The 24,031-nt window shown below is 46.9% G+C and overlaps 1 protein-coding gene and 1 non-coding gene across 5 annotated transcripts in view; one reads left to right on the top strand and one right to left on the bottom strand.

Annotated features, from left to right (window-relative positions):
* LOC121014024 (zinc finger protein 791-like) overlaps nt 1-23,598 on the top strand; it is a 43,891-nt gene extending 20,293 nt beyond the window's left edge. Inside the window, exons 1-4 of one of the 4 annotated variants that reach the window (XM_040449997.1) lie at nt 381-490; nt 19,962-20,088; nt 20,275-20,335; nt 21,183-23,598. In XM_040449997.1, the coding sequence (XP_040305931.1) occupies nt 488-490; nt 19,962-20,088; nt 20,275-20,335; nt 21,183-22,836 (1,845 nt within the window). In that variant the 5' untranslated portion in view covers nt 381-487 and the 3' untranslated portion in view covers nt 22,837-23,598. Of the gene's footprint in view, nt 1-20; nt 491-19,908; nt 20,089-20,274; nt 20,336-21,182 lie in introns of those variants that run through there. The other 3 variants (XM_040449999.1, XM_040449998.1, XM_040449996.1) reach the window with 3 other exon arrangements.
* On the bottom strand, nt 2,751-2,835 carry TRNAQ-UUG (transfer RNA glutamine (anticodon UUG)). The gene has a single exon. It is a non-coding gene; the product is annotated as a tRNA-Gln (tRNA).
* Nucleotides 23,599-24,031: the final 433 nt, after the last annotated feature.

The following is a 24,031-nucleotide window of genomic DNA, read 5'->3' on the forward strand; positions in this document are numbered from 1 at the left end:
GTGGGCAGACGACTCCCTGCTGGAAAATGATCAAAGACCAACATGGAACCGGACTCATGCTTACGAATGGTGAGGTCACTCGCGCGTGCGCTTGTGAGGAAGGGTCACGGTTCCGTGCATGGCCTGGCGGCCTCGCGCTTCCCAGCGACGGCCTTGGAGACAACAGGCGGCAGCCCCCTGCCCAAGCAAGGTCAGCTCAAAGACGTGACCTCCGGCCCGCTGTCGCTCAGGCGGGAGGGGGCGGGGCCGTGCGAGCCGTCCAATCAGGGGAGCCGCCGGAGCCGTACGTGCGGGCGACGTGCCGTGGACGCCGTGGACGCCGTGGACGGCGAGGGCTGTGTGCGGTGGCTGCTGTGCATCCGAGCCTCGCACCCGCTGGCGCCGTCCTTAAGGGCTTCGGGAGGTTCTGCCGCGTCCTGGGTCGCCGCGACCTGCGCTGGCTGCGGCAGCCGGATGGTGGGCGACCCGGCACCCCAGAAACCGAGCGATGGTGAGTGTGCGGGGCCGGGAGTCGGGAACCGGGGGCGGCGGGACCTGAGCTCGCGGCCGTGACCCCCGGAGTGTGGGGACCCGAGTCCGCTGTCGGCGCGGCACGCAGCGCGGGGCCGGGCGGCAGCCGGGACCCAGGCGTCCTGTCCCGTCGCTGTGCGCGGCCGCGCCTCCCGTAGACTGGGCGATGACCACCGGAGGGTCATCGGGGGATGGTCACGCCTCGGTCTCCGGGGTCCGTGCGCGGGAGGAGCTGTGGTCTGTGGGGTCCCCAGTCCCTCTCTCCCGGGAGCGGGGGGGTACCCGTTTTCCCCTCACTTTTCCAGATGTCCGGGGAGTGGGGTCTCAAAGCCACGACCCTGTGCCCCCAGGCTAGCTCTTCGTAAGACTGGAAATAAATGCCTCAATTTCCAGATCCTTCCCTGCAATCCGAAACGCCATCTTCCCTCTCCGGTTCACAGCATCATTATTAACTGTTTGTTCTCCGTGATGCATTGCAAATTACGCAGTATTTTATCGTTTATCTACAGAGCCGCGAATGGCTCTTTTTAAAGACTTTTTTTTTTTTTTTTTTTTTTTTTTTGCCTGTGAATATTTTACGTAAGAGGAAAGCCGAGAGTAACCACCTGGAATACATAGCATGAAATTCCTTTGCCTCTCCTCCCAGTATCTTTCCTGAGCACAGGCATCCTGTGGGAAGTCCTTTGGTTGGCGGTTCCTCTTTGGAAACTTCCCTGGGTGCTGTGTCCTGTCTGGATTGCCTCACCTGAGTTTGTAACTGTGTTCAACTTCTTTAAGCCTGCGTTTTCTAATAAGATGTATTTAATCCATAGATCTTGAAAGTATAAAATTCTACAAAGAGGCAAGAAAGGGGTGAATTTCAGGGTGGGGGGGGAACATTTCCTTGTTTCATCTATTAAAATTTTTGTTTCCTTTTTTTCTTCCCATGAGCAGGTGTAGTAACACTCAGAGAGTTGTCCTTTTGGGTGATTTCAAATGCAATATCAGGACTTAGACTTGTACCACCTCGAAAGGTGTTCAATAATGATTGTTTCCAAACAGTTTCTTGCCATGGAAATAATAATTAACTGACATATTTATGGTTTTTGAAAGGAGTAGATATTTGTGTCTGTGTGTGTGTGTGTGTGTTGTTGAACTAAAAAAATGCCTTACAATTTGCTTCCCTCCCTTACACATACATAAACGCTGGATATGAGCGATTTTTTTTCACAGTAGGCTTATCACTTTTAATTTTTTTTAACATTTATTTATTTTTGAGACAGAGAGAGACAGAGCATGAACGGGGGAGGGTCAGAGAGAGGGAGACACAGAATCTGAAACAGGCTCCAGGCTCTGAGCTTTCAGCACAGAGCCTGACGCGGGGCTCGAACCCACGGACCGTGAGATCATGACCTGAGCCGAAGTCGGCCGCTTAACCGACTGAGCCACCCAGGCGCCCCCCTCCTTGGGCCTGTTTCTAGACACAGGCTTGAGCTTTGCGTCTGCAGTGTAGGCGCACTCGGAGTAATTTGTGTACATTGACAAAGTCCGGGAAGGTCAGGAGATCTGCCTTCTGGACAAAGAGTTTGTGAATTTGGAAGTTCTTTTGAGTCAGATCCTTAAGTCACATCTGGCCAGTGGTTTCCTGACTTGCAAGAATTGAACCCTGAGAGACGAATGTTTCCATCATGCCCTGAGAGAGGTGTATGTGTAGCTCCCACCCTTCATTCCTGTCACTTCGTTCCTGTGGCTGCTCAGGTGTTGCCCCCACCCCCACACCTCCATCACCAGGAACTGGGCCCGGGGGCTGTATCCCAACAGGTGCGGTCTGGACCACAGACTGGGAATGGAAGTTTTCCTTCTGAACCGTGGGGAAGCAGGCTGCTTATCTCACCTGATTCAAATATTTGCATTTTTTTTAACGTTTATTTATTTTTGAGAGAGAGACAGAGCAAGAGCAGGGGAGGGGCAGAGAGACAGACACAGAATCCGAAGCAGGCTCCAGGCTCTGAGCTGTCAGCACAGAGCCCGACGTGGGGCTTGAACCCACTAACCGTGAGATATATGAATATATGGAGTTTTTATATATATATATATTTAGATCTTTTTTTTAAATGTGTATTTTTTTTTTAATTTTTTTTTACATTTATTTATTTTTGAGAAAGAAAGTGAGACAAAGCATGAGTGGGGGAGGGGCAGAGAGAGAAGGAGACACAGAATCCGAAGCAGGCTCCAGGCTCCAAGCAAGTGGTCCAGCACAGAGCCTGATGTGGGGCTCGAACCCACGAACTGTGAGATCATGACCTGAGCCAAAGTCAGACGCTCAACCAACTGAGCCACTCAGGCGCCCCATTAAATGTGTATTTTTGAGAGAGACAGAACATGAGCAGGGGAGTGGGGGCATAGAGAGAGGGAGACATAGAATCCAAAGCAGGTTCCAGGCTCTGCACCATCAGCATAGAGCCTGACGCGGGGCTCGAACTCACGAACCGCAAGATCATGACCTGAGCCGAAGTCGGATGCTTAACCAACTGAGCCACCCAGGCGCCCCTGCGTTTCTTTTCTCATATAAGTGTATATATTGCATATTGCAGCTTTTAACTCCATGTAGTTTCCTTTAGCCATTAGTGATCCTGTTTTCTTTGTGAGAGCAATGAATTTTTAGTTCTTGGACTTTGAAAATGTAGGTTGATTTAAAGATACAATGGGACGGGGCGCCTGGGTGGCTCAGTCGGTTGAGCGTTCAACTTCGGCTCAGGTCATGATCTCACAGCTCGTGAGTTCGAGCCCCACGTTGGGCTCTGTGCTGACAGCTCAGAGCCTGGAGCCTGTTTCGGATTCCGCGTCTCCCTCTCTCTCTCTCTATCTCTCTCTCTCTCTCTCTCTCTCTGCCCCTCCCCCATTCACACTGTCTCTCTCAAAAAAATAAATAAACATTTAAAAAAATAAATAGATAAAGATACAATGGGAGTAAGGCAAGGAATTATGAAACCAAACAGAGTATCTGTTCCTTTTTAGGCAAAAGAGTCTCAAGATGTGAGATGGGTGTATTTGAGGTTCTCAGGTAGATTTTATGTTTTAGGCCAGCTTTTTATTTGTATGCCCCCAGAGAGCTTTGGAAATTTGAATTCTGTAATATTGTTAAAGTTTAAGGGAAATGAATTCCTATTTTAATTGATATGAGGAAAACTACTCAAAAGTTGCATCAATCTTTGATAATCCTAATACATTTAATGGGTGAGGACTAAATCCCTAGTATAATATGCTACTTAATCTTAAACATAGTTTTTAAGTTTATTTTGAGAGAGCAAACACAAACGGGAGGGGCGGGGGTGGGGGGGGAGAGAGAATTAGTGAGAGAGAATCGCAAGCAGCCTCTGAGCCCAATTCAGGACTCGAACTCACAAACCATGAGATCATGACCTGAGCTGAATTTAAGAGTCAGACACTTAACTGACTGAGCCACCCAGGCATCCCCCCCACCCCCCCAAAATTTTTTTTTTAATTTTAAAGAGCAAAACAAGTTCATTCAAAATAAAGGCTGTTAGAAAAATATGGGGCACCTGACTGGCTCTGTTGATGCATCACGTGATTCTTGATCTCGGGGTTATGAGTTAGAGCCCCATGTTGGGTGTAGAAATTACTTAAAATCTTAAAAGGTAAAAATAAAATAACAGTAAAAAAATGTGGTTTATATATAGGACTATTTTATTTCATTTTAGTTTTTAGTTTTCATTTTTTGAGAGAGACAGAGACTGCATTAGTGGGGGAGGGGCGGGGAGCTAGGGAGAGAGAGAAAATCCCAACCAGGCTCTGCACTGACAGTGTGCAGAGCCCGAAGTGGGGCCTGAACCCACGAACCTTGAGATCATGACCTGAGCCAAAACCAAGAGTCAGACGCTTACCCAACTGAGCCACCCAGGCGTCCCAGTGACTATTTACTTCAGATAATGTATGCATGGGGGGCGCCTGGGTGGCTCAGTTGGTTGAGTGACTGACTTCAGCTCAGGTCATGATCTCACGGTTCGTGAGTTCGAGCCCCACATCAGGCTCTCTGCTGGCCGTGTAGAGCCTGCTTCAGATTCTCTGTCTCCCTGTCTCTCTCTCTCTCTCTGCCCCTCACTGCACTCTCTCTCTCTCAAAAATAAACATTAAACAAACAAACAAACAAAACCTTTAGCTAATGGATGCATGGGTTCGTAAAAATCTGGTCCACTCCAGAGCTCTGGCTTCAGCCACCCCCAGAAATAAGCGGTGATCATTTTTGGAGCATCCTGTCTGTGTTTCTTTATATGAAAACAAGCACTCGCACATTCACGTTTTTCTTCCCCACGTTTTCCTCCTTGTAATGAGCAGTAAGATTGCACATCTTTGGGTGTTTGGCTGCTCACGGTTTAAGCCTCCTCCTCCCCTCTTTCTCTTATGCCCCCAACTTGGTCAAGCTGATGAGAAAGTCTGGGGGGTGTCTCTAGAGATGGCAAGAGATTCCAATCACGGAGGCCCCCACCCCTGTGCGAGAATTCTTGCCGCGGCCCCACCTCCCAGCTCCGGGGAACACCAAACCAGATTCTTTCCATTGGTTTCTGAAGCCGTTTCAGAGCTGCTTGAGGGGCCAGCCCTGCCGTCCCCAGAGACTTGGTTATGTGATTTGTAAGCCTTTTCCTCCCATCTTGATGCATGTATGCGTGTACACGGGAACCACATCTCTGCAGGCGACCGTAAGTTTTGTCACCGTGAGCCATGTCCAGACGTGACCCCCATGCTGCGGGCCTGCTTCTCTTACTCTGACTTGCTCACCAGCTCTGCTGCCCGAAGGCGGCGTGTTCTGTGGGCGCTGGGTGCTGTGGAGCTCGCGCTGTGACCCGTGCTGCCCTGTGGTATGTTGGTGACCCTCCCCAGCCTCAGCTCTGTGTTCAGCCCACCAGAGGTGGCCGTTCACAGGATCCCTAGGTGTTTGGGAGCAGGGGTGTAGGATTGAGGCCCTCCTTGAAGTGGTCCTGTTCCATGTATTTGCTGGTTTGGATCTGTGTTGGGGGGAAGCTGTGACAGAGGCTGGGTTGGCCTCACATGCCTGGGTGGGGGGCAGAGGGACTATACCCTGTGCAAAAGGAGGGCCCATTGCGTGGTCAGTCCTGAAATAACAATTAATTAGAGAAAAAGAAGAAAAGGTGAAAGGCAGCCAGTAGATGGGGGCCTGAGTCCACGCTCATTCACCCCAGAGGACTCTCCAGGACCTTTAAGCACCTCTACTGCTTCTGCCCCTGCCTCTACTGCAGCCAAGATCCTGAGCCTCCAGGTAGAGGGCACAACACTCAGGTGCCCCTGTGGCACAGCAAAGGGATTGGTTCCACTTGATTTAAGTCCAGGGCCCTTAAACCCTGTAGGGCAGCCAGTGGTCACGGGAGAGGCTCCTAACCCTGATGGCACTGTTCTCAGGCTCTCTGGAGGAAACGGTGTGTAAGTACCAGGACAGAGAGACCGCCCCCTCCCTCGAAGTATAGCCAGTGATGGGAAAAAACAAGACAGGAGGGAAGCAAAAGAAAAAAGTGTTGAAGCTGATGCAGGCAGCCGGGGACTGAGAACCCAGAGGGGTTTCCGCTGGACCAGCCGAGAGGCTCCCTGGCTGTGCGCAGGATAGAAATCAAATGCCAGCCAGCAGGAAGTGAGAGAGAGTTTATTGAAGAGAGAGAGAGAGAGCAGATTCAGATGGAGCACCTAGGAGACTCAGAAAGGAGAAGGAGAAGGAGTCTCATCTTTGTTTAGGGCCTGGGGTTTCTGTTGAGGACGGTGGTCTGGTGTACGTGTCCTCTCGGGTGTCGGGGAACTCGCCCAACAAGGGCGAGTGCTCCTGTGCCCTCTGTAAGTCACTTACACCCTGGAGCCAGGGGTCTCAGCATCATCTGGAGTCAGTGTTCCTGGAAAACGTATATGATGACGCCCCCTGCTGACTCCTTAGATGTTACGTATTTTGCTGGAAAACGCCAAAGATATCATTAATTCCTTGACCTTTACAAAGAGAGCACACGTTTTGGGCACCTGGGTGGCTCAATCGGTTAGGCGTCCAGCTTCGGCTCAGGTCGTGATCTCGCGGTCCGTGAGTTCGAGCCCCGCGTCGGGCTCTGTGCTGACAGCTCGGAGCCTGGAGCCTCCCTCAGATTCTGCGTCTCCCCTCTCTTTCTGTCCCTCCCTCCCTCTCTCTCCCCGCTTTCCTCTCTCAAATAAGTAAACATTACAAAACTTATTAAAAAGAACAACAAAGAGAGCATACGTTAAGGTACGTGTAAGGCAGGGATGCAGGCCCTAGCAGGAATAGAAGCAGGAAACGGAGCAGAGAGAAGAAAAAGAAAACCGCCTTTTTCCCATGGGGTCCCTTCAGTTGCCCTGTCTCAAAACCCAGCTCTGCAGTTTTACCAATTGGAAATTCAACATCTGCGAGAAGAATTTACACAACAAAAAAAGATAAAAGTACCCTCCTTGCCGCTTCCGGCCTCCACAGCACAGTTTCCGGATGCATCTTGCCGGCTGCCCTAACGCGCTAACTTAGGAACCTCAGGCACATGATCAGTACTAGGGCTCACCTTGCAGTTACACCCGGGGGCCCCACTAAACTTAAGCAGGGTACCCCTGATCATCTTAAGGGAGTTGCTGACTATGATAGGACAGCTAAGCGTGTCTCCCCTTAACCATGAGAACCATGGTCTTACCTGATTTCCCATGGTCTTAGCGCCCGTTGGTCTTAAATATCTTGCGCTGAGCGGATCAGGTCTGAACCCAGTGTCTCCTAAATTAAATTTAAATTTTGTGTTTGGCACTTATGGGACCCCACAGATCTTACTGCACCCCTCCCCACCCCGTTAAATTACTTAATCTGACCCACTGTAAACTAAAAAGGGCCTTGAGGGATTAGAAACCATTGGTTAGAAACCACTTAATTTAATGAAAAAGTAATTATTCCCCCTGGTTCTCCTTTTAACAGCCTTATTTGACCTATTCTTTTTTTTTTTTTTAATTTTTTTTTCAACGTTTATTTATTTTTGGGACAGAGAGAGACAGAGCATGAACAGGGGAGGGGCAGAGAGAGGGAGACATAGAATCAGAAACAGGCTCCAGGCTCTGAGCCATCAGCCCAGAGCCCGACGCGGGGCTCGAACTCACGGACCGCGAGATCGTGACCTGGCTGAAGCCGGACGCTTAACCGACTGCGCCACCCAGGCGCCCCTATTTGACCTATTCTTAAATCTGCAATCAATGAATGCTCCCTCAGAGTGAAGTAGTACAAACTCGAGGCTGTGTTCCCAGTCCCCACCGTTACGGAAATGACTGACTCCCCTTCAGCGACAGATCAGTGTCGTGCAGTCACAGGTTTGGCCACGTCTGTTTTGTTCGGGGCCTGTTTCAACAGTCTGCCAGGTGCAGTTGGCCGTCAAGTAGTGTAATACCAACGACATCCTCCTCTGAAGTCATTTGGGACTTCAAAACTTTTGACAAGAAGAGCTCATGAAAAGGGGACGTGCCATCACCGTATATACGATGTGAGGCTTTTGCACCTTGTCTAAGTTCTTAAAAAAAACTCTTGGTAAAGAGGTAACTGTTGTTCAGATTCTTTTGGTGTTGTGGAGGCAACATATTCCTTGTTTAAAATTTTACCTGAGCCCGTTTTTGCTGTTACTTGTAAAATGCCCATCCTGAATAGGCACCCCTTACAACAAAACAGGAAGATTCTGGACGCCGGTCAAATTGCTGTGCAGCAGACACACCTGTTAGTGCCCTCCAGCGGTTTCACAGCAGAGGCTTCAGTGACTTCCTCTCGTGCCTCCTGGAGTTCCCTGCGACGGCCTCAAGCTGTCCCTAGGTTTTTGATGCACGAGATGGCCCTAGGCCCCAAACTGTATGCCATCAGTCTTGGCACTGAGCAGCAGTGGCGTCCCCCTGTGTTTACAGACTCTTGGGTGATTGTCCAAGAGATGCCCCTTTGTGGTCAAAGAATTCTGGGACTCTCGCCTCACAGATACCCATAACATATAAGTCAAGGTAATATGTCTCCGCGTCTACTAAGGCGTCTGTGTAGGGCCTCGCCTGTCCACATCGGCTCCTTATCCACATCAGAGTTCCAGACGCTCCTGCTGGTAACGAAGGCACTCGTTTCACTGCTCAGAGCATACAGTGGCGAGCTCTCACGAAGACACTGAGTGGAAATTTCTGGTCGCGCGCATCTCGGGGTTTAGGCCTCATAGAGTGCTATTGTAGGTTATTGGAATAAATTCAAAGGAGTTGAATGAACAGTGGCTTCTTTCAGTCATCAGGGGTGAATAGCGCATCTGTCTTCCTCTTTTTTTTCCCCCCCGATAGACTTTTTTTTTTTTTTACAGCAATTTTAGGTTTACAGAAAACTTCACCAGGATGTACAGAGTTCCCACATAACCCCCCTGCCTTCATACAGCTTGCCCTGTTTTTTTTTTTTTATATTTCACATCAGTGTGGTACATTTGTTACATTCGATGAGCCAGTATTAATGCATCGAAGTCCTTGCTTTACAATAGCTGGACACTTTGGGGCGCCTGGGTGGCTCAGTTGGTTAAGCATCCGACTCTTGGTTTCGGCTCAGGTCATGATTTCATGGTTCGTGGGTTCAAGCCCCCCATCGGGCTCTGTGCTGACGGCACGGAGCCTGCTTGGGGTTCTGTCTCCCCCTCTCTGTGCCCTTCCCCTGCTCGCGCTCTCTCTTTCAAAAATAAATAAACATTGCAATAACTAGACTCTCTGCGTTACACAGTCTTAGGGCTTTGGCAATGTGCGATGATGTGTGCCGATCGTTTCTGTATCATGTAGTGTATTTTCAGTGCCCTAAACGTCCTTTGTCTTCCATCTGTTTATTCATTCCTTCTTCCCACCCCCAAATCCCTGGCAACCGTAGCTCGTTCACCGCCTCACGCTTTTGTTCCTTCCAGATCTTTGCTGTCCAGAACTGTGCTTGGAATCCTACAGTCTGTAGCCTTACCATATTCTCTGCTTTCCCCTAGCAATGTGACTTTGAGGTTATTCCATGTCCTTTGGCTGGATACCTCATTTCCGGTTATCCCTGAATATTTCATCATATGGATGTTCCATTGATTGATTTTCCATTCATCTGTTGGAGGATATCTTGGTTACCTGTAAGTCTTGGCAACTGTGAATAAAGCTCTTACAAATATTCAGGTGCTGGGTTTTTCTTTTTAAGTTTTCTTTTTTCAGTGTTTATTTTCGGGAGATAGAGTGGGGGAGTGGCAGAGAGAGGAGGAGACAAAGAATCCAAAGCAGGCTCCAGGCTCTGAGCCTGTCAGCACAGAGCCCGATGTGGGGCTCGATCCCACGAAGCGTGGGATCGTGACCTGGGCTGAAGTCAGACGCTCAACCCACTGAGCCACCGAGGCACCCCTAAAGTTTTTTTTTTAATATTTGCTTATTTTTGAGAGAGAGAGAGAGAGAGAAAGGGGGCATGTAAGAGCAGGGGAAGGGCAGAGAGAGTGGGGGAGAGAATCCCAACCAGGCTCTGCCCTGTCAGCGCAGAGCCCAGTGCAGGACTCGATCCCATGAACCGTGAGATCGTGACCTGAGCCAAAATCAAGAGTTGGATGTTTAACCTACTGAGCCACCCAGGCGCCCCTCATGTGCAGGTTTTTTTATGAATGAGTTTTCAACTCATTTGGCATAATAGGAAGGATGGTGATTGCTGGATAGTATGGTAAAAAAAAAAAAAAATAGGTTTATTTTTTAAGAAACTGCCTGTCTTCCAGAATAGGGATACATTTTCCACTCCCATCAGCAATGAATGAGGGTGGAATGAATGAATGATTTTCTCTCACATCTTTACTATTGTTTTTTTTTTTTATCAAGGTCTTAAATTTTAGTTATTGTAATAAGTATCTGGCGGTATCTCATTTTTTTGATGTTTATTATTTTTTCTTTTTTTAATGTTTACTTATTCTTGAGAGAGAGCACGCGAGTGGGGGAGAGGCAGAGAGAGAGGGAGACACAGAAGCTGAAGCAGGTTCCAGGCTCTGAGCTGTCAGCACAGAGCCTGATGCAGGGCTCGAACCCACGAACCACGAGATCATGACCTGAGCCGAAGTTGGATGCTTAACTGACTGAGCCACCCAGGCGCCCCTAATGTTTATTTATTTTTGAGTGAGGAAGCATGAGCGGGGGCAGGGGGGACAGAGGGTCAGAAGCGGGCTCTGTGCTGACAGCAGAGAGCCTGATGCAGGACTTGAACCCACAAACCATGAGATCATGACCTGAGCTGAAATCAAATGCTTAACCTATTGAGCCACCAAGGCTCCCCTATATCTCATTCTTTTATTTGCAATTTCTTTTTTTTTTTTTTTAAGTTTTGTTTATTTTTGACAAAGAGAGACCACAATCAGGGGAGGGGCAGAGAGAGAGACACACAGAATCTGAAGCAGGTTCCAGGCTCTGAACTGTCAGCACAGAGCCCGATGCAGGGCTCAAACTCACAAACCATGAGATCACGACCTGAAGTCAGACGCTCAGCAGAATGAGCCCCCCCCAGCGCCCCTTCTCAATTTCTTCTGACATGGTGTTGAGCATCTTTTTATATACTTAATTAGCATTTATGTATTTTCTTTGGTGAGGTGTGTGTTCAGATCTTTTGCCCATTTTTAATTGAGTTGCTTGTCTTACTGACTTTTAAGAGTTCTTTGGACATTTCGGATACCAGCCCTTTAGCAGAGAAGTGTTTTGTAAAGATCTTCTCTCAGTCTGTGGTTTCTGTTTTCCATCTCTTTCACTGTCTTTCACAGAGTGGGTTTTGATTTTAATAAAGCCAAACTTAGTATCTTTTACTTTCATGGATCCTGATTTGGTGTTGGATCTAAAAATAATAATTAGGGGCGCCTGGGTGGCGCAGTCGGTTAAGCGTCCGACTTCAGCCAGGTCACGATCTCGCGGTCCGTGAGTTCGAGCCCCGCGTCGGGCTCTGGGCTGATGGCTCGGAGCCTGGAGCCTGTTTCCGATTCTGTGTCTCCCTCTCCCTCTGCCCCTCGCCCGTTCATGCTCTGTCTCTCTCTGTCCCAAAAATAAATAAACATTGAAAAAAAAATTAAAAAAATAAAAATAATAATTACCAAACCCTAGGTCTCCTAAATTTTCTCCTGTGCTATCTCCTGGGAATTTTTTAGTCTCGGTTTTCTATAAGATCTATGAATCCATTTTGAGTTAAATTTTGTGAAAGGTGCAAGCTCTGTGTCTAGATTTTTTTCACGTGGATTCTACTTTTCCTGGCACTTTTTGTTGAAAAGACTGTGTTTTATGGGGCTCCTGGGTGGCTCAGTTGGCTAAGCGTCCAACTTCGCTCAGGTCATGATCTCACGGTTTGTGGGTTTGAGCCCCGCCTCAGGCTCCATGCTGACAGCCTGGAGCCTCCTTCAGATTCTGTGTCTCCCGCTCTCTCGGTCCCTCGCCTGCTCGCACTCAGTGTGTGTGTCTCTCTCTCTCAAAAATAAACATTAAAAAAAAATTTAAAAACTCTTTAAGAAAAAAAAATTAAAGTGATTATTGATAGGGGTGCCTGGGTGCCTCAGTCAGTGAAGCGTCTGACTCTTCATTTTGGCTCAGTTCATGGTCTCATGGTTTGTGAGTTTGAGCCCCTCGTCGGGCTCCATGCTGATGGTTTGGAGCCTGCTCGGGATTCTCTCTCTCTCCCTCGCTCTCTCTCTCTGTCCCTCCCCCATGCACACTTGCCCCCCCCACACACACACTTAAAAAAATAAAGTGACTATTGATATCATTGGATTAATATATACCATAGTTATCTATCAGATGAAGTTTTTTTTTTTTTTTCAGGTGAAGAATTTTTAAAATTTACTCCTTCTGAAATGCCTTCCCTTTCTTCATCATTTTCCTGCTTTTTGAAGAAGTTTCTTTCACATTTTTTTTTTTTTTTTTGCAAGGCAGGTATCCTGGTGGAAAATTCCCTCCATTTTTGTTTGTCTCAGAAAGTCTTTATTTCTCCCTCACCCTTGAAGAATAATTTTGTTCGACACAGAATTCTGGGCACATCGTTTTTCTCTGTCAACCCTTTAAAATATTTCATTCCACTCTCTTCTTGCTTGCATGGTTTTTTTTTGGGGGGGGGGGTGAGTATAAATTAATTCTTTGTTTCTCTATATCTGAGGTGTGTTTTTCCCTCTGGTTTCTTTCAAGATGAAATGTCTTCGTATGCTATGGGATTTTTTATTTGAAGGCAGACCTCATGTGCTGAGAAGGAACTGAGGCAAATAGGCCTTTCAAAAAATAAATAAAAGGAGGCCTTTAGTGTGATGTTTTAAGTTTCTCTGGCTAAGGGTTTGTGAGAAATAAGGCCACCGACCCGATCAGAGGAGGGGCGCGGAGACTCGGAGCACAGCGGATCGAGGTTTTCTTCGACCTTCTTGCCGGAGCGGGTGTCTTGATGGACAGGCATGCTCGGGGCAGTTACAGCAGACAGTTTGTCTCCAGGGTGCGTGTCCCTCCCCTGATTCTTCACTGGCTGAAGCGAGAGCCTTACCCGGACGTCGCCTGTGCCCACGTGAGGCAGAAAGTAGTCTGATTGGGGGACAGCCGGGTGACTCAGTCGGTTGAGCGTCTGACTCTTGATTTCAGTTCGGGTCATGATCTCCTGGTTCGTGGGATCGGCCCCCACGTCAGGCTCTGCGCTGACAGCGTGGAGCCTGCTGGGGATTCTCTCTCTCTCTCTCTCTCTCTGGCCCTCCCCCACTTTCTCTTTTGCGCGCACGCTCTCTCTCTCTCAAAATAAATAAACATTTAAAAAAAAAAGTAGTCTGGGGTGCTTGGATGGCTCAGGCAGTTGGGCAGCTGACTCCAGCTCAGGTCATGATCTCATGGTCTGTGGGTTCAAGCCCCGTGTCGGGCTAAATGCTGACCGCCTGGAGCCTGCTTCAGATCCTGTGTCTCCCTCTCTCCCTGCCCCTACCCCCACTCTCTCTCAAAAATCAATAAACATTGGGGCACCTGGGTGGCGCAGTCGGTTAAGCGTCCGACTTCAGCCAGGTCACGATCTCGCGGTCCGGGAGTTCGAGCCCTGCGTCAGGCTCTGGGCTGATGGCTCAGAGCCTGGAGCCTGTTTCCGATTCTGTGTCTCCCTCTCTCTCTGCCCCTCCCCCGTTCATGCTCTGTCTGTCTCTGTCCCAAAAATAAATAAACGTTGAAAAAAATTTTTTAAAAAAATCAATAAACATTAAAAAACAAAAAAAATTTTTTAAAGTAGTCTAATTGGAACAAATGTACATTTCCTGAGGTGATGCGGAGACTTTCAGTCCCCCCTTTGTTCTTTGGCTCATGCTCATTTCAGAGCCCGCCAAAATAAGCCTGCAAAATAGAGCGGGGAAGAAAAACCAGGAAGTGAAATGTCCAAGGATTCGGGACTCCATTATGGGGGGGGGGGTCATATATATTTCCAGTAGGTTGTAAACATGTTAACTAGACAGCACAGCTTTTATTTTGGTATTTCTGAAGGTGGATCCTCTCCCTTACTTCTCACAGGGTTAGTCTCTATTATGATTTGTTGTACCTGTGGCAGAAACTAAAACTTCTCGGGCGTCCTTTCTTTTGTCACCCCTGTCATCTGTGGGGTTCTCCAGAAGCTTCTCAAATAAGGGCTGGAATCTGCAGCTCTTTTCCGCAGATTAGTAAACAGGAGCCCAGCTGCTGCCGAGGTAAGTGTGGGCGGAGGGGAAAGCATTCTGCAGTCATAGGATTTAGTCTCAGTCTTTCGTGAGCCTGGGCCCCCCGGGCTGTCCTCTTCTTCCTCATAGATACAGGGAAGATATTTGGTCTTTGTCCGTGGTTCCTGGCCAAGATCTCCCGAGCCTTTGGAATTTCCTGAGTGATAAGGGTGATGGAGCAGTCTTCTGTTCTAGGAGCCCGCCCAGAAATGCCTCAGATGGCTTCAGGATGGGGATTGGACACCAGAAACACGAAGCCTTGATTGGAGGCTTAGAATGTTCAGCTCCAGTTCCCAAGCTCTGGAGAGGGAAGAGGGGCTGGAGATTGAGTTCATCACCAAAGGCTTTGAGTTCATCACTTGTGCCTACATAATGAAACTTCTGTCAGAAGCCTTAAAGGGGGTGATGCCCCTGGGTGGCTCAGTGGGTTAAGCATCCGACTTTAGCGCAGGTCATGATCTCATGGCTCAGGAGTTTGAGCCCCATGTCGGGTTCTGGCCTGACAGCTTGGAGCCTGGAGCCTGCTTCAGATTCTGTGGCTCCCTCTCTCTCTCTGCCCCTCTCCCACTTGCTCATGCTCTCTCTCAATAAACATTAAAAAATTTAAAAATTAAAAAAAGAAAAGGTACACTGGTGTATCTGTTGGAATACATTTTGCTTAATCATTCTATTGATAAATCCTTCACATCTTTCCATACCAGGACACGTCACCCTTTGGTTTTAAACGGTGACTGTGTGGGGCATCTGGGTGGCTCAGTCTGTTAAATGTCCAACTTCGGCTCAGGTCATGATCTCACGGTTTGTGGGTTCAAGCCCCACATGGGGCTCTGTGCTGACAGCTCAGAACCTAGAACCTGTTTCACATTCTGTCTCCTCCTCTCTCTGCCCCTGCCCCACTCATGCTCTGTCTCTCTCTCAAAAAATAAATATTAAAATAAGTAAAAGGTAAGTATATAACCAATTCTTTCTCTTTTTTAAAATTGTTTTTAATGTTTATTCATTTTTGAGAGAGAGGCACAGAGCGTGCACTGGGGAGGAGCACAGAGAAGGAGACACAGAATCCGAAGCAGGCTCCAAGCTGTCAGCAATAGAGCCCGACGCGGGGCTCGAACCCACGAACCGTGAGATCACGACCTGAGCTGATGTCGGACGCTTAACCCACTGAGCCAGGCGCCCCACCAATTCTTTCAAAATAGACCCTTGTTACCAGTTTTTGCTGCCAAAAATCTGTGAACTAGTACTCAGATTTCCACCTTGCAGGGGAAAAAAAGAAAAAACATACTTCTCCAAACTTAATTCTTTAAATTTTTATCATTAAATATATTCAGAAAATACTGTGCCTGATGCCTTATCAGAAGACTTTGTGGTAATAACAGTATAAACATGTTTGTGATCATTAAGATTTATAAGTGGGCATTGAGCAGTTGTCAGCCTCCCAATGTTCCTGACCTGACTCCTCTCCATCCGACACCACATGTGACCTCTGTCTGGATTCTTTATTCTTCAAAACCTTTACCATCTGTTCCCCCCCGCCTCCCCCACTAAACAGTGTTCTTTTAGTTTTCACTTTAAAAAATATTTTTAATATTTATTTTTGAGAAAGACATTTTTTCGCATATGGTCTTTCATCTTCTGTTAAATATGTTTTGATTATTTTCTCATTTTTTAAACTGTATGTTGAGTCTTACTCTGCACACTAAACTCTTTAATGTTGCATGTATTACAGATATTTTCTTATATCTTGTGTTTTTTGATTTCCTTAGTTTATTTTTTTTTTAATTTTTTTTTTCAACGTTTATTTATTTTTGGGACAGAGAGAGACAGAGCATGAACGGGGGAGGGGCAGAGAGAGAGGGAGACACAGAATCGGAAACAGGCTCCAGGCTCTGAGCCATCAGCCCAGAGCCCGACGCGGGGCTCGAACTCACGGACCGCGAGATCATGACCTGGCTGAAGTCGGACACTTAACCGACTGCGCCACCCAGGCGCCCCTGATTTCCTTAGTTTATATAGGAGTTGTTCAGTCTCTCGTTTAGACCTTTTAAAATTTTTTTTAATGTTTATTTATTTTTGAGAGAGAGGGAGAGAGGACAAGCAGGGGAGGGGCAGAGACAGAGGGAGCCACAGAATCTGAAGCAGGCTCCAGGCTCCGAGCTGTCAGCACAGAGCCCGAGGCGGGGCTCGAACTCAAGGACCGTGAGATCATGACCGAAGTCAGACACTTAGCCAAATGAGCCACCCAGGCGCCCCCGTCTCGTTTGAGATGTTACTCTTTCCCTTACCTGAGAAAATTCTCCCTATTTTTCGATCAATAAAGTATTTATCTATGGCTTCTACAAGTGCCTTGGTTTTATCTTTCACATTTAAGTCTACAGTGAATTGGCTATTTTCCACGGGATAGGAGGGAATATAATGCGCTTTTCCAGTTAGGTGACAGTTTGTCTTTGCCCCATGTATTAAAGGGCTTCAGATGTCTGCCAGTGCTTCACAGTGCCTGATCCGCCCTTGACCAGCTTTCGACATTTAATGCTGGTCCACGGAAGATACTTTTCCTTTCCCTCGGTCTGTTTTTCTCTCTGCTAATGCTATGTTGTCTGGAATACTGTGATTTGAAAATCTTTGATGTATATTCGGCAAGCCGCCGCTTTGTTCTTTGGAAGACCTTGACCATTTTTGGACATTTGTTTTTCCTTTTAGGTTTGGAGGTCTAATAAAAAGTCTGTTTTGGGGATTGTTGGAATTTAATAAAGACACATTTTGGGAGAGGAAACATCTTAAGAAGTGGAGTTATTTCTAAGAACATGTACCATATTTTCACTTTTTTTCATTCTTCTTTGTTCAAGAAAAATGTAAATCTTTTTCCATTAGGATTATTAAATATCATTCATTAGTCTTGTTTAGTGTTCAGTTAAATTTGTCCTGGAGGGGGATGCCCCACTGGCTCAGTCAGTAGAGCCTGTGATGCTTTTTTTTAAAATTTATTTTTAATGTTTATTTATTTTTGAGAGAGAGAGAGAAAGTGAGCAGGGGACGGACAGACAGGGAGACACAGAATCCAAAGCAGGCTCCAGGCTCTGAGCTGTCAGCACAGAGCCCCATGCAGGGCTCGAACCCACAAGCTGTGAGATCATGACCTGAGCCAAAGTCGGACACCCAACCGGCTGAGCCACCCAGGCACCCCTGGTGTCTGTGACTCTTGATCTCTGGGTCATGAGTTGGAGCCCCCTGTTGGGTATAGAGATGGCTTAAATACACACACACACACACACACACACACACACACACACACACACACACACCACCCCTTAAAAAATATAAATAAATTTGTTTTGGAGGAAACCACATGCAAGCTTCAAGGAGATGTTATCTCCTACTGTAATCCATAGGATGGGCTCACTTCCCCAAGCAACAAGTTGTAACAACACATGTAAAATACTGTCTTCCAGGGAAGCTCATTCGGGACTCCGTGCCTAGATCACATAGGCCCCCTCTACTGCGCATAACAAAAGTTTGTGGACTCTCAGAACGAACACAAGAGTTTGGGATACGTCATAATCTTTGCCTAAACAGTTTGGGCACACTGAGTCACTCTCATCAGGTTGGGGAGGTCCCTCCTATATCTTGGCTCCCAGATACCAATGAAGGAAGGACTGACACCGCGAGCAGGCATTTGTAAGGATCCGCCGTCTCAGACCTGCTAATAACGTTAACTCTCTTCCACATGCGAGGTACTAGGACACTTTTATGAGCCAGCGCTGCAGAGTAATTGGAGCCACTCCAAGTAATTGAGCCAATCCAAGTAGTTCCTTTTACTCCGTGGATCTCGCAAGAAGTGTGGATTTCCTGTTCTTTTCTTAACCAGATGGGTGAAATCTACCATCCAAATTACCGTATGGGAGCCATTTCTCGATCACCTGCACGTAGACCTCAGTGAGCTAATGATCTTGTTCAGAGACCAGCATTTAGGGGAATTGTGTAGCTGAGGGATATCTGCGCCCAGAGGTTAGGCTGGCATGCCCCTGGGCCCCACACGAGGGGTCAGAAGTGCAGGAAATGGAAGGACAGCCTCTAGGGTAACTGGTTGAATATCACTGCCTCGTGAGATCAGAGAAGGGAACCTCTGTGTTCTTTTGGGAGAAAACACTGACGGGGCTCCTGGGTGGCTCAGTTGGGTAAGCGTCTGACTCTTGGTTTCAGCTCAAGTCATGATCTCATGGTTCGTGAGTTTGAGCCCCGCGTCAGACTGCACTGACCGCGTGGAGCCTACTTGAAATTCTGTCTCTCCCTGTCCCTCTCTGCCCCTTCCCTGCTCATGCTCTCTCTCAAGGTAAATAAATTTATTAAAAAAAAAACAAACACTCCTGAACCTTTTGTGTGTTTCATAATGATGAGTGCATTGACCGTCAAACCACTGTGGCTTTCAAGTGAACGTTCTTGCAGATTGCAATGTTTATCCAGTTCCTCAAGCTCAGCAGGGCCTGAGGTACGCTGTTACGGTTCTGCCGAGCATCCTGTCATCTCAGCGTGTGTGCGTACACGTGCTTAAAAGTTGGCGAGAAGCGGCTCCGAGGCCCTTGCATAGAGAGGTTTTGTGGGGTTCGGAGTTGTGATGCCTTCTTTTTCATACATAAGCTGTAATATCTGAATGACATCCTCGCCCCGTGAAATGGGACAGATAGGAGGGAATGAGTGAATCTCTGACAGATATTTTTATAGACAGATGAAAACGAACACTTCTCTGCCAGAATATTTTCATTCAGCCAGCTGCGTCAGACTATTCCTGATGGCCGGGAGTACTTGGGGACAATATGGCTAGCTGGTCCTAGTTACCAATTGGATTCCCACAGGCCTTCTGGCCTTTCGTGGTTGGCAGTGGAAATAGAAGCAGAAGCTCTCAGGGCGCCTGAGTGGCTCAGTCGGTTAAGCATCCGATGTCGGCTCAGGTCATGATCTCACGGTTCGGGGGTTCGAGCCCCGCGTCGCGCTCTGTGCTGACAGCTCGGAGCCTGGAGCCTGCTTCGGATTCTGTGTCTCCCTCTGTCTCTCTGCCTCTCCCCCGCACATCCTCTCTCTCTCTCTCTCTCAAAAATAAACATTCAAAAAAATTTTTTTTGAAGAAGCAAAAGCTCTCAATGTTTCACTGTGTTTTTATTCATTAAAACTTGACGTGGCTGTGCCCCTCTGCTTCATGGAGTGCTGTGTGACATGACGGGTAATAAAGAAGGAGGCGAGCTTTTTCTCACCAGGAATTGGTGGCCTTACAATGGAAATGTTTCTTTCATTTGCATAGTATTTCCTTTCCCAACGTGCTTGGGACTCTACCATTAGAAAGCAATGAGACTGGAAGTGAACGTAGTAAATGTAGTAAAAGTAGGAATAATTTTTTTTTAAAAAGTTTTATCTATTTGTTTTGAGAGAGGAGCATGAGCCCACGAGCAAGGGAGCAAGCAGGCTGTGCGCTGACGCGGTGCTCGATCTCAGGAACCGCGAGATCCTGACCTGAGCCGAAATCAAGAGTCGACGCTTCACCGACTGAGCCACCCAGGCGCCCCCAAAGTAGAGAGAATTTCCATGTATTCATGACACTACCAAATTTTTGAGGAGATGATAGTGTAGAGAGAGTGGGAATTCTGATGACCGAGTCATAGAGTATTTTGAGATCACGGAATCATGTGAACTTCTTATGAATTGACTATAGATTCCTAGTGCTGTCTCATCCACCCTCCTCCACACGTATGTGGGATGTTTTAGGACGCAGTGGCCTTTGAGGATGTGGCTGTAAACTTCACCCTGGAGGAATGGGCTCTGTTGGATCCTTCCCAGAAGAAACTCTACAGAGATGTGATGCGGGAAACCTTGAGGAACCTGGCCTCAGTAGGTAAGGATGACAGCTCACTTTCCCCCCGTCAGTTAGAGGATGCGTGTTCCTTGCCCATCAGCGCTCTTTGGTTTGGAACGGGGCAAAGGAGTACTTTGGCAAATCAGGCATGGGCAGAGCTCATCGTGGACTTGTAATAATTCTTCTATAATTTATTGGTTTTTTTTTTCTGGGTTTGCATTGTAGGGAAAAAGTGGAAAGACCATAACATTGATGATCAGTACAAAAACCAGGGAAGAAATCTAAGGTAACTTGCACTCACTGTGGAAAGGAGCATCCAAAGGAATCTTTGTATGTTGCAAGAATTGAAAAGCAAGCAGACATGGGGCGCCTGGGTGGCTCAGTTGGTTAAGCATCCGACTTCAGCTCAGGTCATGATCTCGTGGTTCGTGGGTTTGAGCCCCACGTCAGGCTCTGTGCTATTAGCCTGGAGCCTGGAGCCTGCTCTTGATTCTGGGTCTGCCTCTCTTTCTGTGCCTCCCCTGCTCGCACTCTCTCTCTGTCTCTCTCAAAGATAAACATTAAAAAAAAAAAAAAAACTTGGGGCACCTGGGTGGCGCAGTCAGTTAAGCGTCCGACTTCAGCCAGGTCACAATCTCGCGGTCCGTGAATTTGAGCCCCACGTCAGGCTCTGGGCTGATGGCTCAGAGCCTGGAGCCTGTTTCCGATTCTGTGTCTCCCTCTCTCTCTGCCCCTCCCCCGTTCATGCTCTCTCTCTGTCCCAAAAATAAAAAAAAAAAAAAAAATAAAAACAAAACAAACAAAAAAAAAAAACCTTAAAAGCAAGCAGACACAAGACAGCCCAGCTTCAGATGTAGGTTTTCCTAGAAAATTTTCACCGAAATGTTTTCTTAAATGTGACAGCTGTTCAGTGTTTGCAAAAGAGTTCGTTTGTAAATAGTATTCAGAAACTCCATATATGACTCTCACTACTTTCACGTAAGAGTTTTGGTCGAGCAGAATATTTCAAACAGTTCAGACAAGACAGAAAAACCTACCCTTTTCCTATGAATTGTAACAATGTAATCCTAGTATTTACTAATAGGTAGGAAGTCACAAATCAATAATACACTTCTGGATTTTTTTTTTTTCAGGAGTCCTATGGTAGAGAGGCTCCATCAGAGTAAAGAAGGTGGTCAGTGTGGAGGAAACTTCAGCCTTCTTCCGCATCTTAACCTGAACAAGAAGACTTCTACCGAGGTAAAACTGTGGGAGTGCAGCGCGTGTGGAAAAGTCTTTATGCGCCATTCATCCCTTAATAGGCATAAGAGATCTCACACTTCGCCAAAGCCATACAAGTATCAGGAGTATGGAAAAAAGCCTTATAAATGTAAAGAGTGTGGAAAAGCTTTCAGTTATCTCCAGCCTTTTCAAAAACATGAAAGAAACCACAGCGTAGAGAAATCTTACAAATGCAAGGAATGTGGGAAATCCTTCCGATATCGCCAGTCCGTTCGAAAACACGAAAGGACTCACACCGGAGAGAAGCCCTATCAGTGTAAACAGTGTGGAAAGGCCTTTAGATATCATCAGACCTTTCAGACACATGAAAGGACGCACACGGGGGAGCAGCCCTATCAGTGCAAGCAGTGCGGGAAAGCCCTCAGCTGTCCCAGCTCCTTTCGAAGTCATGAAAGGACTCACACGGGAGAGAAACCTTACGAGTGTAAAAAGTGTAGTAAAGCCTTCAGTTGTCCCAGCTCTCTTCGAAAACATGAGAGAACTCACACCGGAGAGAAACCCTATGACTGTAAGGAATGCGGGAAAGCCTTCATTTCTCTCGGGAGCTTTCAAAGACACATGATCACACACACTGGAGTCGGACCTTATAAATGTAAGGAGTGCGGGAAGGCATTCAGCTGTCCCAGTTCGTATCGAATACATGAAAGATCTCACACCGGAGAGAAACCCTACGAATGTAAGCAGTGTGGTAGAGCCTTTAGTTGTTCCAGTTCCTTCCGAACGCACGAAAGAACTCACACTGGCGAGAAACCCTATCAGTGTAAAGAATGCGGAAAAGCCTTCCATTGGCTCACCACGTTTCAAGTGCATGTGAGAACGCACACTGGAGAGAAGCCCTATATATGTAAGCTGTGCGGGAAAGCCCTCAGTTGTCCCACGTCCTTCCGAAGACACGAAAGGACTCACACCGCGGAGAAGCCCTATGAATGTAAACAGTGTGGGAAGACCTTCAGCTCTCCTCTAGGTTTGCAAATACACGGGAGAACTCACACTGGCGAGAAACCCTATAAATGTGAGGAATGTGGGAAGGCCTTCGTCTCCCTCACCAGTTTTCGCAGACATATGATGACACACACTGGAGACGGACCTTATAAATGTAAGGAATGTGGGAAAGCCTTCAATTGTCCCAGCTCCTTCCGGATACACGAAAGAACTCACACGGGAGAGAAACCCTATGAATGTAAAATATGCAGTAAAGCCTTCAGTTGTTCAAGTTATGTTCAGGTACATGAAAGAACTCACACGGGAGAGAAACCCTATGAGTGTAAGGAGTGCGGGAAAGCCTTCATTTATCGCACAACCTTTCGAGGACACATGAGAGTGCACACGGGAGAGAAACCTTATAAATGTAAAGAATGTGGGAAAGCCTTCAGTCGACCCAGTTCGTTTAGAAGCCATGAAAGAATTCACACTGGAGAGAAACTTCTTGAATGTAAACACTGTGGGAAAGCCTTCAATTGGCCCACATCCTTACACAAACATGTGATGAGAATGCACACAAGATAGGTAAATTGTTAACTGAAAAGTACAGGAGAGCGTTCAGTCTTAACAAACGCAGAGTCGTGTAAAAACACCACTGGAGAAAAATGACATAAATGCAAGAAATATGGGAAAGTCTGATGCACTTTCAAAGACGGTACTCCGGAGAAGTCACAACATGAAAGAAGTGCTTCAGAAGCTGAAGATAATGACTTTTGTTCTGAAACTCAGTCTCTGGACTATAGCTTCTGGTTGTTGCTTTTCAGCTGAACGTTGAGTTGAGACAATTCTGTGAGCATTGTTTAAGCAATAGTACAGAAGCTTAGTAAGCAGTCTTTTTCCTTAAATCAGTTTGTAAAAGTTTTGTCTTTCCATTTTCAAGTCTGTTGGATCTATGGGTGAGTTACGGTGTATTTGTAATATGTAAGTATTAATTTTTATATAATTTTTTAACTGTTCTGAACGTGAAGGGGCCATGGTATAATGACATTTTGGTATTTGTTGGGATTTTCTTATTGACCTCCCGTCACAGGTACTGGATATTCCTTGTCTATTATAAATATTCCTCCTTTCATATGTGAAGTGGTTTCTGTTTTGTTTGTTTTTTAATCCAAAGAGTCTTTTCTTTCCTGGTTAATAAATTGTAGGCATCCATTTGTAAGTATGCAGAGTTTATCATAGGGTATAATCTCATTGGAATTGCTGTTTACATCTTTCCCCTTGACTCTGTCATTTCTTCTGACTGTGATTTGGAGATTATACTTTAAGAGACCAAAAAAAAAAAAAAAAGTAGCATTGGAGATAGCACTCCTGGAATGCGTTAGGTCAACATGGGTAATGTTGGGACCTAATTTTCTAGAATCTGCTCTCTTTATAGTTTCGTGTTAGAATTCACCGGTAGCCTCACTTGCATGAGAGTCGGAAGGCAAAAAAGGAAGAAGGCCTTAGTTTTTGGAATCACGGTACAGACAGTGATCGATACCATAGGAATTTTGCCTACACCTTCCAGCCTGTTTTGCTGATTCTTTGCCCTGCCCGTCAAGAGTATCTTCAGTACCACCGCCAGCTACTTGACTTCCATTTTCTCAGAGCTGTAGCTTTCCACAGATGCCGCCACGAGGTCTACGACCTGGCAAAGGTTGATGCCGCTTGGATTTTCCCGCAAGCCATCCTGTGTCCACCAGACCATCATGGTTGAGAATGTTCTTTAGAGCGCTGACTT

Source organism: Herpailurus yagouaroundi, unplaced genomic scaffold (genome assembly GCF_014898765.1).
Source record: "Herpailurus yagouaroundi ecotype Mexico unplaced genomic scaffold, PumYag 200, whole genome shotgun sequence".
Lineage (NCBI taxonomy): Eukaryota > Metazoa > Chordata > Mammalia > Carnivora > Felidae > Herpailurus > Herpailurus yagouaroundi.